Below are 13,107 nucleotides of genomic sequence, written 5' to 3'. Positions count from 1 at the left end.
ATGGACTAAAAACACACTTAACAAAAAAATCAATACGTTCATCAATAACACTATGGCCTTCAAAGGTAAAGTACAATACGCGACGTATGGAGCAATGTATGTGATTTAATTTATTTTATACCTTCGTGACTTTACCGAAAGAACCAAAGAGTATACACATTCCTGCGGAGGGAGCTGGTAGGAACGTTGGGTTGCTCGGTCAATGGCCAGGGTCAACGGCGGCGTGGTGTATTCCGCAAATATGGCCGACTGTGAGGGCGGGCAAAAGCCGGCGTGATTATGTTAAACGTTGAGTTTTATAAGGGCACCACGGGGTGAGCAGCCCCTCCCCCCCAGCCCCACCCCTCCCACCCAGCCCCTCCCCCACCCTCCCCTCCCCACCCAGCCCCACCCTCCCCTCCCAGCCCCTCCCTGCACGACGGACACAATAATCCCCTGTGGGCTGGTGTAACCAGGAGGTTCCTACCAGTAATATGTCCCGTATGTTAAACTTCTTTCGCACTGTACGAAGCCAGCCGTAGGTGCCCCGCCACCCCTCGGGCCTTTGCGCCGGGCTGGCTCACAAATGACATCACATGTATCCCTCTATTTAAGAACGAAACATGATTTATCCCCAAATCTGGCTGTCGCCTGATGATGCTTGTTGTAATTACTGCCGAAACGTCGTACTCGAATCCTACATGTTGTGGGTTTACTCTCCAACACACCGGTGTGCTGTACTAGTGACGATTTGGCATGTTTTGTTTACGTGACAAACCTTACTAATTGGCTGTGTCGGGTGGTAGTGGGTTTAACGACACATTAATATTCACGCGATCTAACCCAAGAAAAATATCTTATGGATAACACAGAGAGCCTACGTGTCAAACTATATATCCCTCTAGATTTGAAGCTTTCGTGACTGCAAGGATTCATACTCTTAGGTTTTTTTTCGGTAAAGTCACGTAGGAAAAAAAGAAAATAATAAATGGAAAAAAATGAATTGATTTAATAGATTTATCAGCATTTATTATTTATTTATAAAAAAAATTCCCTACGTGACTTTACCGAAAAAAAAACCTAAGAGTATATATTCCTCGTTAGAGGAACGTGGCATTTGTTACATGAGCCCAGGGTCTATACCAAGGCCGTAATGACATATACTGGGGGGGGGGGGGGGGGACGACGACACACATCCCCCCCCAATATTCAAATATGCTCAAAATGCCCCCCCCCCCAATATAGTGTTATAAAATAGATTTCTGTTTATATGATTGCGGTTAAGGTTGTCCTTTATTAATCCCGAATCTCTGCCATTACATACAATGAAACAGGAAAAGGTAAACAAAGAAAAAACAGAGTAATGTAATACAATACACTATTAGACATTATTGTAAAAAAACGTCCATCCTACGTGTTAGTGATTTTTTAAAATATTTTAGGCAGGAAATTCGTTTTCAAATTCAGATTTTTTTTCTGGGGGGGGCCCCAAACCCCCAAACCCCCTGGAAGATTTGGTCCCCCCCAATGTTGACTCCATGGCTACGGCCTTGGTCTATACACGAATTGCGTACGTGTGCGTTGAACCTCTTTAGCGCCCTACGCAGCCGACCGTACCCTCATCAAGAGGTGCGGGGAACAGCCACGTGCGCGGCGCCAACTCGACGGCCATGTTACGTGGGGGGGGGGGGGGGGGAAACGCACGTGGTCTCGGCAGGGTCCTTCAAGAGACCTCCCCCCACACGTCACACGCCGATGACGTCACCACTACCGTTCCCTCCACTGATAAGCAGCGCGAGGACCCCTCGTGACGTAGGCGAGAGGCCATTGATAGGTGGCCGTGGCGCAAAGGGGGTGGCCACCGCACTCGGGCGAGTGCCGGACTTCGGGTCCGACATGGCGGAACGCGGCGGCGGAGGCGGCGAAGACGATGATGTTGTTGTTGGTGGTGGCGGTGACGACGACGACGACGGCGTTAAAGTTATCGACGTGGACCTGATCTCGCCAAACTTCGACCCTCAAGCCGCGCTCTACTCCCGCGACGTGACGCTGCCCTACCCCAACGTGCGTTGCTTCCACAACATCGCCGAGTTCGCCTCCTTCACGATGGGCCGTGGCCGCGGTCGGGGGCGCGGGGACACGCCGGGGCAGTCGGGGGGGCAGTCGGCCGTGGCGGTGGTGGCCACGGGCAAGGGCAAGGGCAGGGCCGGGCGGCGAAGTCGTCCCGCCCCGGACCCCGAGCGTGTGGAGAGGCTGAAGAAGCTGATGGTGAACGATGGGAGGAGGAAAAAGAAGAAGGATGACGAAGACGATGATGATGAGGAGGAGGAGGATGCGGAGAAGGGTCCCGGACGGGGCAAGAAACTCAGAAATGTGCTCACCTGGATGTCGAGTACGTGGGTTTCGTGGTGGTAGTCGTGGCGTGGCTACCGAGTGTGCAGGCGGTGCAGCTGCACCGTGCTCACGGGGAGGAAGGGGGAGACTCATGCACCGTGTGTCTCCGATGGAAGGAGGGGCAATTCAGTCGGGGGGTGACCCCAGGTCACGTCCGAATCGCGCTACGATTTGGGTGGCACACGGGCATGGTTATCGCTCTGGGAAAATTGTAGAATGGTGGTGGTTGTTGTAAGGATGAACTCCCCTCTTGTCATGGGAATGTGGAATTTGGCGCAGAAAGATACTCTCATGGGTGACCAGTGTGTCTAGCTCATGCATGATATGCTCGGCGTCACCACCATAATCTGGTTATTTAATCATATTTCACCACGCTGATCAATTGTGGCATTGTCGAAGGCGTGGTGCTTTGACCTGGGGGGGGGCATAGAATTACGGTGTAACAATCGTTTCGGGCACTGCCCTTTAAACACGCACCCAGGAGCTACCCACTTCGAATCTTGGCTCGACAAAGGTTAAAGCAGACGACGACGGCAACGTTGATGATCTTAAAGGTGCATTGAAAAATTATAATACTCCGATTGATGCTCCTGCTGTTGTGGAGTGACTCATGCAGCCAGCTATGGCTGCAGGGTTTTGGTAGTACATGTTGTTTATGCCATTTATTGTGAAAATTCTGTCATAGTTCCTATGGTTGCTTTTTCATTGCTTTCATGGCTTTATTTTGGTGTATTGGTTTAGCCATGTTTGTTGTAGTACAGAGACTGATGGTCTTAATCTAAGTTGTCTTGTGGTTGTTTTTGCACACAGCGTTGGTGTACGGTGTTTTTTCTGCAATATTAAGCTGTCTTGGATTTTCTGTTTGCACTTAGTCACGTATTCACTTTAAGATGTTTTTTGTTCATGTTTTTTGTTGCGGTTGCACCCGATTCAAGAGTCGAATGGCTCACAGGGCTATACCTACTAAATGAACTTGAACTTTTGACCACCCTTCCTCTCCCTGGCAGAGCTGGAGCACGGTCCCCTCGGCGGCCTCTACCGCTGCGTGAAGAACCGACTGCCCATCTCCGTGCACGTCCGCACCTTCCGGGGCCTCCGCGGCGTTTGCAAGGGCTACCTGCTGGCCTTTGACAAGTTCTGGAACATGGTGCGTGCTTGCACGCTTCTTCGCTTGACACCGGTCAGATCGATTCCACTTTAATTCGTACACCACGCTGTGCGTGGATTAGTGAAGGTGGGTAGCGTGGACTTAGCAGCGTGGAAGTGCGGTGAAACGATTGATTTTGGCTGCAGTGTGCTCAAATCGATTGATGCATGGTGGGCATATATCTAACCACTATCCAGGATCAAATCTGCTTTGCTGTCGAGATCTGACGATCAGGCGCATTGTGTTGTTGATTTGCTCAAAAGCATGATGTGACTTGCACATGTAACAATCACACCCCTGGCTCTAACCTGCCCTAGCCCCACAGGGAGTTGATAGGGTTTATCAATTAGCTTTAGCCAACAATGTAACGTGGAGAGGTAGCACATGGGTGCAATTAAAAGTAACATTTTATTAACTATTCAACGGGAGTACGACATTCCAAACAGGCACAACTTCTTAAGGTATTTAGTACACATAGATAATTGTGTTTACCAGATTTTTTTGTTAAAATGCTTTCAACACACGTATGAATGAACACCTGATGACGGTTGCTCGTGTTGCGATCGAAACGTCGTGATCTATTATTTTTTATTATACCTACGTGACTTTACCGAAAGAACCAAAGAGTATGGATTCCTGCAGTCACGAAAGCTTCAAATCAAGAATTAAATTAAAGTTTTGTCACTCAAATGCAATGCTTTTCTAAACTCCAGTGTAAGGAAATAATTACTACATTCAATAATGATGGGAATAAGATTAACTTTTTTTTACGTGTGTTTATGTAAATTATTTTAAATAGGCTCCGGAGTGAAATGGCCTATTCTTATATAACATTCGTACATGTACATTTCTCTTCCTAAAAGGCACTAGCCGACGTGGACGAGGTTTACCGAAAGCCATTGCTGGGCCAAGCTTTCTACAGTGAGCCGAGACTCACCGTGAACGAGGTGCGTGCACTCACTTGCACAACAGACGCACAGGGCACATGTCTCGCTGTGCACCTCTTTAATTGCGTTATTTTGCTTGCAGCTGTTCAAGAATTTGAGTCTTCAGAGCAAGGCAAGAGGAGCGGTGGCGGCTGCTGGGCAAGACTGTGACTCCGGCAGCCTGAAAACCGAACAAACGCAACGACAGCAGGACGATCGTGACCCCGGCTGCACAGCGAGCGACGCGCGCGGGGGTTATGCCACCGATTCCGCCACGGAACGCCCTGGCAGCAGATCCACTTCAAAGCCGGGCGCGCTAACGGGTTGTAGGTCCGATGCTGCGGACCGCGAATGCAAACGCTCTCGCTCGCTCGATAGCGCCAGGCGTTGCCGCGGAGCCAAAGAAGAATCCGGGGCAGCGGCGCTGTCAGCCGAGAGTGATGAGAGAAAGAAACGGCAAAAGAGGCCCGGTCGCCGGGAGGAAATGGACCGCGTTTACCGGCGCCACATCAATCAACTCTTCATCCGAGGCGACAGCGTCATCCTGGTAGTGGTGCACGGCACGTGATAACACAGCCGTGTGTTTTGGCGTCGACCTAAAAGAGTAAATTGTTTAATTATTTTTATATATAATTTTTCTATCTACGTGACTTTACCGAAAGACCCAAAGAGTACGAGTAGAGTCATTTTAGTTTTTGGCAAGTAATGAATTCGTACATTTGTAAATATTTACGTTTGTTTTGGTGACTGTTGATACACGTGTGATTGTTGCGTGTGTGTACGCGAACGGCTCATTGTCGATACACTCCGAGATGGGCACCTCTCCATGCTGTGCGGGCCGTGGGGGTATTTGACCCTACTTCACGCTGATCAGTGCGGGTTGGTGAACGTGGAGAGCGTAGACGTGGGAGCAGAAGTACGCTTCAACAATAGATGTGCATTTTCGTTACAGTGGCATCTTTTGTTATTTTTTTGGAATGTTTACAATTGAAAATAGTGTTTTGTATTACACATTTGCGGTTTACATTTGTGGACTCTGAATGTGTACAGTTATTTGTGTTTACGTGCACTGTACAGTTGACTACTGTGTAGTTTTGTGTTCATCCACTGGGTTTGTTTTAACCAGTAGCCGCTAGGTGGCACTACCTGCATACTTACATGCCAGTTAAATCTTAGGCGTGTAATAAACATTGCATTTTCATGAACAAACTGCATTGAGCTTAAGGGATGGGTTTCTTGATATTTTAGTGCATTTGTTTGCCTGGTGTTTTACTTGTAATGCCTGTGTATTGAGGTGGAACACAAAACACCCGTTTCGTATTGAAATGACACAACTTCCAAGTGACCACATCTAAAAAGGTTGTGGAAAACATACGAGTAACTGGAGTCTCTGCGCATGTCCCCATATTCGCTGTAGCCAAAACACACATTAGAGCTAATGTGTGTCTTGGCTGCTTGCGTTCATGACGTGGCTCATTTGTGATGCAAAAATCGAGTTCCACAGCTATGTTAAAATGACCGCTCTTTCAAAAACTATCTTTTCCCCACGTCACTAGGACTCTAACGCTGGGCCAGATCCATTGTGAGGATCTAAAATTTGCCCTTCCGACCAGTTTTACAAGCCTTTGTTGATACACCACTGGTGAAGGGGTTCCCCCACCGTGTTAGTTGTCCGGCTTGTTTGACCATACTTCACCACGCCAGTTGGTGAAGAGGGACCGATGACGATATTGATCACCTTTGATGTTCCCGCAGTTGGAAATTTTAATTGAGTAGCCGTGTTCTTGGCACGGTATGCTAGCCACTGCACCACCACTCCACCAAGGAATTTTGTCTTCTGGATGTTTTCTGCAAGTGGCCACATTTTTCACTTTTCAGACATCCTTAATCTCACTTTGTTATATTCTCCTACATCGAGCACATTTAGTGCTTACAACTAATCCCAGTGTTAACATTCAACAATCCTAGCAGAGTGTTAAGTGTAAGCAGTGTCTGTGAAGGTAAGTCATATGTCTCGCTTGTTGGGCTGACAAGTTGATAACCGACGACTGTGCGCTTAACCCTGCAGGCTTGGACGCAATTAAGGCGGTCTTGTTGAGAGACGTCGACCTAAAGCAGACAAAACAGAGCACAAACAGCGCCAGGCGTCTGCCTTGTGCCCCAGCCTCCGCCGCCGTCTCCACTACTGGATCTTTGGGAACGCAGCGGGACACGAGACAGCCTCACATTGACACGAGCCCTGAGCCATTTTTATGCACACGCAGCATATGTGTAGAGCACAGCCACGAAACGTGTTTGGCTCGGTGTGTTGAACCACAGTGACTAGTGGTGAACAATTATCAAATAATCCCAACTGCCACTATACTATGAATGTTAATGCTTTTATTTAGTCAGCATTCAAAACGCTTCACTAAATCTTTCAGATTATGTTTTACAGCAGGGCGCTGCATTGGTAATGTTTCTCCAATTCCATGAAGGCGTGTTCGTCATATGAGAAGAAACTGGAGTAGATGAAGAAGAGCAATGAGTACAAGGGGATATCACTCAAAGCTCCACAATTGGATTAAGTCCATTTCTGGACTACCATCTGGCCTCCTCAGCCCCAGCCAGCAACGCTCATTCCCTGGTGTGCTCCGATCCAAGTACTAACTGGGCTCGACTTTGCTTAGTTTCCGAGATCTGAAGAAATCGGGATGCATTCCGAGTGATTGGAGTGATTTGGTCGTAGGGCAATTGGTCAATCTAAATCAACAAACACACCAACATGAGCCGCAACAGCTCATCCCAAAGACGTCTTAAATATCGCAGAGTGGGGTAGATTTAAGATTGAGTTGCATAGATGTATACATATATAAATCATACGTATTCTTAAGTATCAGTAGTTTTCAATCAAAGACTTGCAAAACATGTTGGGCAATTTTTTTTATTTTTTTCATAGTGGAGGAAATATGAACGTGACACTTTTTTACTGATTGGCCGTGTCGGGTGGTGGGAGGGTTACGACACATTTATAAATAACGAGATCTAACCCAAAAATGTTTATTATGAATAATATTGGTCGCGAAAGCCTACGTGTTAAACTGAAATATGAATGTGCGGAGAACACACCTATTTTAGCTGGGTTGAACTAAATCGCTCCAGGTCTTGCATCGATTTACTCTACTTCCCTTACATATATTCATTTCCCAACAGATCGTCTTAAAGACCTCCCCACACCGTTCTCATCCCCCATGTTCGATGCATCTCCGCAGTGGCTGTCTTAGGCGAATTCTTCCCTTTAGCTGCTATTTCATCCCCAACCATGACCACAACCGTCATCCCCTGTAGCCATGATGTCTCCGGTCCAAGTCCACTTTGCTTAACAGCCGATATGGGGTCACATTTGTGTTTCCCATTCCACGCTTTCCCCTTTCTGTCTCTAATTCCAGGCATGCAACTCTGTTATTGTTTGTGCACTTATAAACGTTTGGTCCATAATTAGTTTATTTTGGGTTAGATCGTGTAGGTATAATGGCAATTTTTACCAAGAACCCCTCCACTACCCGACGGAGCCGATCAAATCAAGTTGCCGGGTGGTGGAGGGTTTTACATTCTTTAAAAGATTGAACATTATATTTTCACAATCTAACCCAAAATAAACTATGAATCATTGGTCGTGAAAGCCTACGTATAGAATTAAGATTTTGGTACTTTTCTCTTTGTCTATTTTTCAAATTCATATGGCCAATATTTAAAATAATCTGTAAAGAGGAATGAGGAAATATCTGTTAATATTTAATCCACGTTAATGTAGAAATATTAATTTATACGCTCACCAACCAGTTCCAAATTAATGATCCAGTTCTTGGTATTGAGTTTGTAAATCATGTAATTAAATGTAACTGGTAAGTGAATCCATGGAGCGCTTTGAGATGTGCCTGGTGAATATATTATAGGTGCTGAAAAAAATGATCAAATTACGATGACTTTATGGGAATACATATATATAATAATACAGAGTAATAACAGCAAAATGTTAGACATTACAAATAAGTGGATGTACGCTCATAGACGAATGAATTAAACATCATTCATACATGTCTGCACTCACGTAAGCTGTATTACTAATTAAATGTAACGCTATTTAATATAACAATGTAAAGGTTATCACAGTGGCCTTGCAATCCAGACGTCTCCGATTCCATTCTCCATCAATGCAGTTGAAATCCTAGGCAAGTTTATTATTGTCCCACCCCCAGAGCCCAATACAAAGATCCCCGTATAGCCTCAACATACTGTTGGGGCAAGTGCTGCTAGCGAGCACCTATGAAGGCTGGCACGGCACATGAGGGAGTGCGTGGCCAACACCACACCCGGCCGCCTTTGTCTCACCAGTGGTGATGTTTACACACCACATCCGGATTCCCATCCCACCCACCACCTCTGTTCATTTGACTGTATAAACAGGTACACCACAGTCAGCTGATCGGTAGGTCAACAGTAGTGGAGTCAAGTTTGGGGACTGCCACTTCATCCAAGACTGTTTGGCCAGCGTGGAAGAGGAGGCCAAAAACCCATCTATAAGGAGCTCTTCAGATGTCGCTCTAATGGAGGGCATTCCGCCGACAGTGGCGTTAGCAAGCTATTTTAGGTCCACACCTTTACCTTTTCATTCATATTTAGATTTAAAGCTTTCGTGACTGCAGGGATTCATATTCTTGGTTCTTTCGGTAAAGTCACGTAGAAGGAAAATAATAAAATAATATAAATAAAACAATAAAATTATCACGACATTTCGATTGCAACACAAGCAATCATCATCAGGTGTGATAACCACAGCAAAAAAAATTGTGGTTATTGTTCTCCGTGACTTTACTGAAAGAACCAATAATATTTTCATTCATATTTCACAAGCGTGCGCCAAGCTTGTCACATTAGCAACATCAGTTGCTTTGCGTTCTGCTCTATTATCGCACTTTAACGGTGTAAGCAAAGTGCATTTGTGGCTGTGTTTACTTGTCGCTAAGATTCTTGCTTTTACTCTTCGTAGGAATGTTTACCATTGGGAAAGTGCGAGGAAGGTTCTAAAGCCAGGCGGCTGTCACTCAAAAATGTAAACAGCATCGCGGATGTGTGGCCGGAAAGAGGGGTAGCCCGGCCAGACACGGCTCCCTGTGGGTTTCCAAGCCGGTCAAATATTCTGACCCCGGCAACAGGTTTAAGAAACTGGAGCCGAGCAAGACTTGCCTTTAATCTCATGTTACGTCCGGCGCACCCCCTAATCAGCGCTGATAATTAAAGCTCTTCCAGTCCTTAGCAGAGGCGGCGGCATCGTTACCAGCTCTCAGAAAATGTATTATGGACTTTGAAGGCGTCACCTTTTGATTGAGAGTGACCACGGCCAGCCGGTCCAATTAGGGTGCCCTCGGTGCTTTGTTTCGGAATGTTTTTTTTTTCTGGTCGCGTGCGAGAATCGGGCGATGCGCATAGGTAGCGTGCGGATGGGAGACAGCAGTTAATGGGCAACGTGCAAGTCGTTTGTCAATCAAATCAGTGCTGGACGCCGATCACGCTGGAGATGTTTGACAAAAATTCACCGCGTTCGTTTGTTGGTGGAGGAGGGGAGGTGAACCCAACTCTGGTTCAGATATCACTCGCAGTGTGCTAGCCACTGCGTCGCCACTCCACATGCACTGATATCTATAGAATAATCCCGGATTTAATGTGAATATAACACGACGGTAAACAGTGGTGGCTATGCACCCCTCTGATCCAGCGTGATGGAGGCAACGAGGGTTGTTGGTTGGTCGCACAAATGTTGTGAACTCCTCTTACCGTCGGCGTTGAGGTGCCATACCCCAAGTTGCCAGGAGAAGGCATTACATTAAAAGGCGGACTTATCTCCATCTATCCCTTCTGTGTGAAATCGAGTGTTGCTCCCTCGCACACGCAGGTTTTCTCCAGGCGGTCCGGATTTCTCCCACATATATTCGCACTCATTAATTGGTTGAAATATTCATCTAATATAAACAAGATCGCAGGGCTTAGACAATTGTTGGTAGCTTCGGTTCACTGACTGGCCGCCTTCCCAATTGTCTGTGGTTCCTCAGCGAGTGTGATATGTAATTTGCATGAAACGACGACGCTATCTTTGTAACACTAAACATTACGATCAGATGGCCGCTTACCCTCAATGGTTAGAGCCCTGGGCCAGCACCGCACAAATACTTGGTTAGAAACCAGGTTTCAGCCACCCGTGATTACATTGAGTTTAAGTGTAGCCAGGTCATTAGCGCATAAAACACCATCGCATAAAATTTGGCTTTGCGCCTAACTTTGATAAATTGTAGCTGTGGGAATGAAAACCAATGCGAGACAGTGTGGGAATGTTGTATTGTGCGTAATCGATTTTTATCATCCGTTATTTTGATGAACACGGGGCGCACTGCGCTGATACATTTCCGAATTGATTAATATCATGTCAGTAGCACAATTGGAATATATTACGTGAACGATAAAAAAAAACGTAAAACCACGACAATAATGACAATGACAACGTAAAGATATATTGTTGACGGCACGAGCGACCGGAGCATCAATAGAAAACATACGAATCAGTGCTTACAATTCTCTACACTACTGTTACGCTACGATTAGAGAACGTCCTAACAGCGGCTCAATACGTACTTGTGACCGCTCAGGCTCGGGCAGGGCACGTCGCTTTAGATGGGGCGATGACCGGCGTGCAAATGTAACCGCACTGAGCGGAATACGCACGAGGGGAAGACGTCCACCGCGAACGTGAAGCGATGAGATCGTGACACGCGCGTCGTGGCATCGCGTTAACCGTGAATAATTGTCTAAACGGGGCTTGGGGAGGTCGTCATCCAGCAGTGGATAGTTCACGCTTGATGATTGCGATTGGCTATGGTTCGTTTACATCGACGCGAGCGCTCGCAAAGTCGTCGCCTTTTCGAAAACATTTGCCGGGACCCGCGCAATTTCTGTCGCGGTGCAGGCGTGGAGGTGCAGCGAACTCCCAACTGTTCGTGGCGCAATGGATCACTTTCAATAGCAGCCGGTGTGGGCGCGGATAAATTACGTTATTTTAACAGCGCGCATTCTATTGTCAAGTGAAAGTAAAATTCTGTACGTGAATATGTGTATATGTATTATTATTATAGAATCGCGTTCAAAACGCTCCGGATTTATCGGCGAGTTTTGAGCACGATTCTAGAATTGTACATGCCGTTCATTGAATCTTAATTTAAAGCTTTCGTGACTGCAGGAATTCATATTCCTTGGGTCTTTCGGTAAAGTCACGTAGATAGGTTTCATTGTTGTCCACGGCCATGTAATTAATAAACACGATTGGTCCGCGTGTATTGCTCATACCCCGATGCTTAATTTAATACTGAATATATTGGAGTCGGTGATACGTTGCGAGTAGTCACAGCCATAATGAGAGGTATAATTAAAGTATTGCGGAGATATTTTACGCGGTCGCCGATCCGGACACAGACCCGGCTGAAATGTTATAGTCCTTGCTCTAATCACGTATCGATATAATCGCCTGCACGTGTGCGCTGAGCCTCCTTTGTTACGGACGCCGCATTGGTGCCCTGCAAACAAGACAAAGACCCGCCGTGTAGCCTTAATAGACTGTTGGGACAAGTGCTGTTCGCGAACACCTATGAAGGCTGGTACGGCACATGAAGGAGTGGGTGGCCAACATCGCACCCGGCCGTCTTTGTCTCCCGAGTGGCGATGTTTACACACCGCACGTTTTCATTTGAGGCTGAGTCGATCTAGGGGAGGCCCATGATCGGTTCAGATAATCTTCACCGGTGTTGGCCGCGAGCGGGAATCAAACTCGGGACGACGGATTCGTAGCGCAGCGCGCTAACCACTGCGCCACCGCTCTCCACTGCACCACCGCGCCATGCGTGAACCAATGCAGACTCACCTAAAGCATGAAGCACGTGTTCATTACTTTGCTTTCAGACAACGAGTCACGAATGGTATCGAATGATTTGATCCGGATCCGTTCAACGCTGAGTGGCGGCAGAAGAGGCAAAGATTGAGCCTCGGCAATCACGCAGAGGCGGCCGGGGGTGGCGAGCGAGTGTGCGTTCTAAGTGTAACTCGAAACGAGGCGATACCTTCGTTTATTTACTTAGGACAGCATCAGTCATGAGTCTCAAGACTCTTTTTCAGGAGAGTCCTGGAATTGCATGTTTTGGCCAATGTTCTTCAATGGATATAATGGTTTTGCTTCATCTCGTGATCAACTCATATTCCAGGACAGATCACGGGCTGATGAATCATCATAAAAAATAGTTGCTTACGATGAATAATATTTTGGTTTAAAAGTTAAATCCGTCGCTCGTTCACTTAATTTAAAGACGAGACGGGTGGGGGGGGGGGGGGGTTGGTGCGTGGGGGATGGTAGCGACTCTTCTTCCATCCCTGCTCTCACCTCCAGCAGCAGCAGCAGCACCCGACAGGCACCACAACCATCATCGCGACATCACGAGACTCCCTGCCGGTGCGAATGAGTGGACACACGCGCCGTCCGAGCGCAGCTGCGTTTCCAAAACACGCCGAGTGCTGGGACGGCGAGCTGATCTCCGCGGCGGCGGCGGCGCGCGCGCCAACTCGTGTGCCCTTTGCGTCTTTCTC

General features: G+C 47.1%; 1 protein-coding gene across 1 annotated transcript; it reads left to right on the top strand.

The window, feature by feature from the left end:
- The first annotated feature begins 1,873 nt into the window (after positions 1-1,873).
- LSM11 (LSM11, U7 small nuclear RNA associated) lies at positions 1,874-5,658 on the top strand. Its single transcript, XM_061553101.1, has 4 exons — positions 1,874-2,371; positions 3,381-3,520; positions 4,384-4,467; positions 4,550-5,658. The coding sequence occupies exons 1-4, from the start codon at positions 1,876-1,878 to the stop codon at positions 5,012-5,014; spliced, it is 1,185 nt and encodes a 394-aa protein (XP_061409085.1). The 5' UTR covers positions 1,874-1,875; the 3' UTR covers positions 5,015-5,658.
- Positions 5,659-13,107: the final 7,449 nt, after the last annotated feature.

The sequence above is a fragment of the Lethenteron reissneri genome, chromosome 17 (genome assembly GCF_015708825.2).
Source record: "Lethenteron reissneri isolate LAM-NWPU_2019-01 chromosome 17, ASM1570882v1, whole genome shotgun sequence".
Classification (NCBI taxonomy): Eukaryota; Metazoa; Chordata; class Hyperoartia; order Petromyzontiformes; family Petromyzontidae; genus Lethenteron; species Lethenteron reissneri.
The sequence above is the reverse complement of the archived record's forward strand: the minus strand, read 5'-3'. Positions and strand labels throughout refer to the sequence as shown.

What these genes read in the sequence shown, in the direction of transcription:
- LSM11 (XM_061553101.1), top strand. Translation starts at nt 1,876, where the DNA reads ATGGCGGAACGCGGCGGCGGAGGCGGCGAAGACGATGATGTTGTTGTT. An exon ending in TTGACAAGTTCTGGAACATG is followed by an intron (nt 3,521 to 4,383) that starts GTGCGTGCTTGC and finishes TCTTCCTAAAAG; the next exon opens with GCACTAGCCGACGTGGACGA. An exon ending in CGAGACTCACCGTGAACGAG is followed by an intron (nt 4,468 to 4,549) that starts GTGCGTGCACTC and finishes TTTTGCTTGCAG; the next exon opens with CTGTTCAAGAATTTGAGTCT.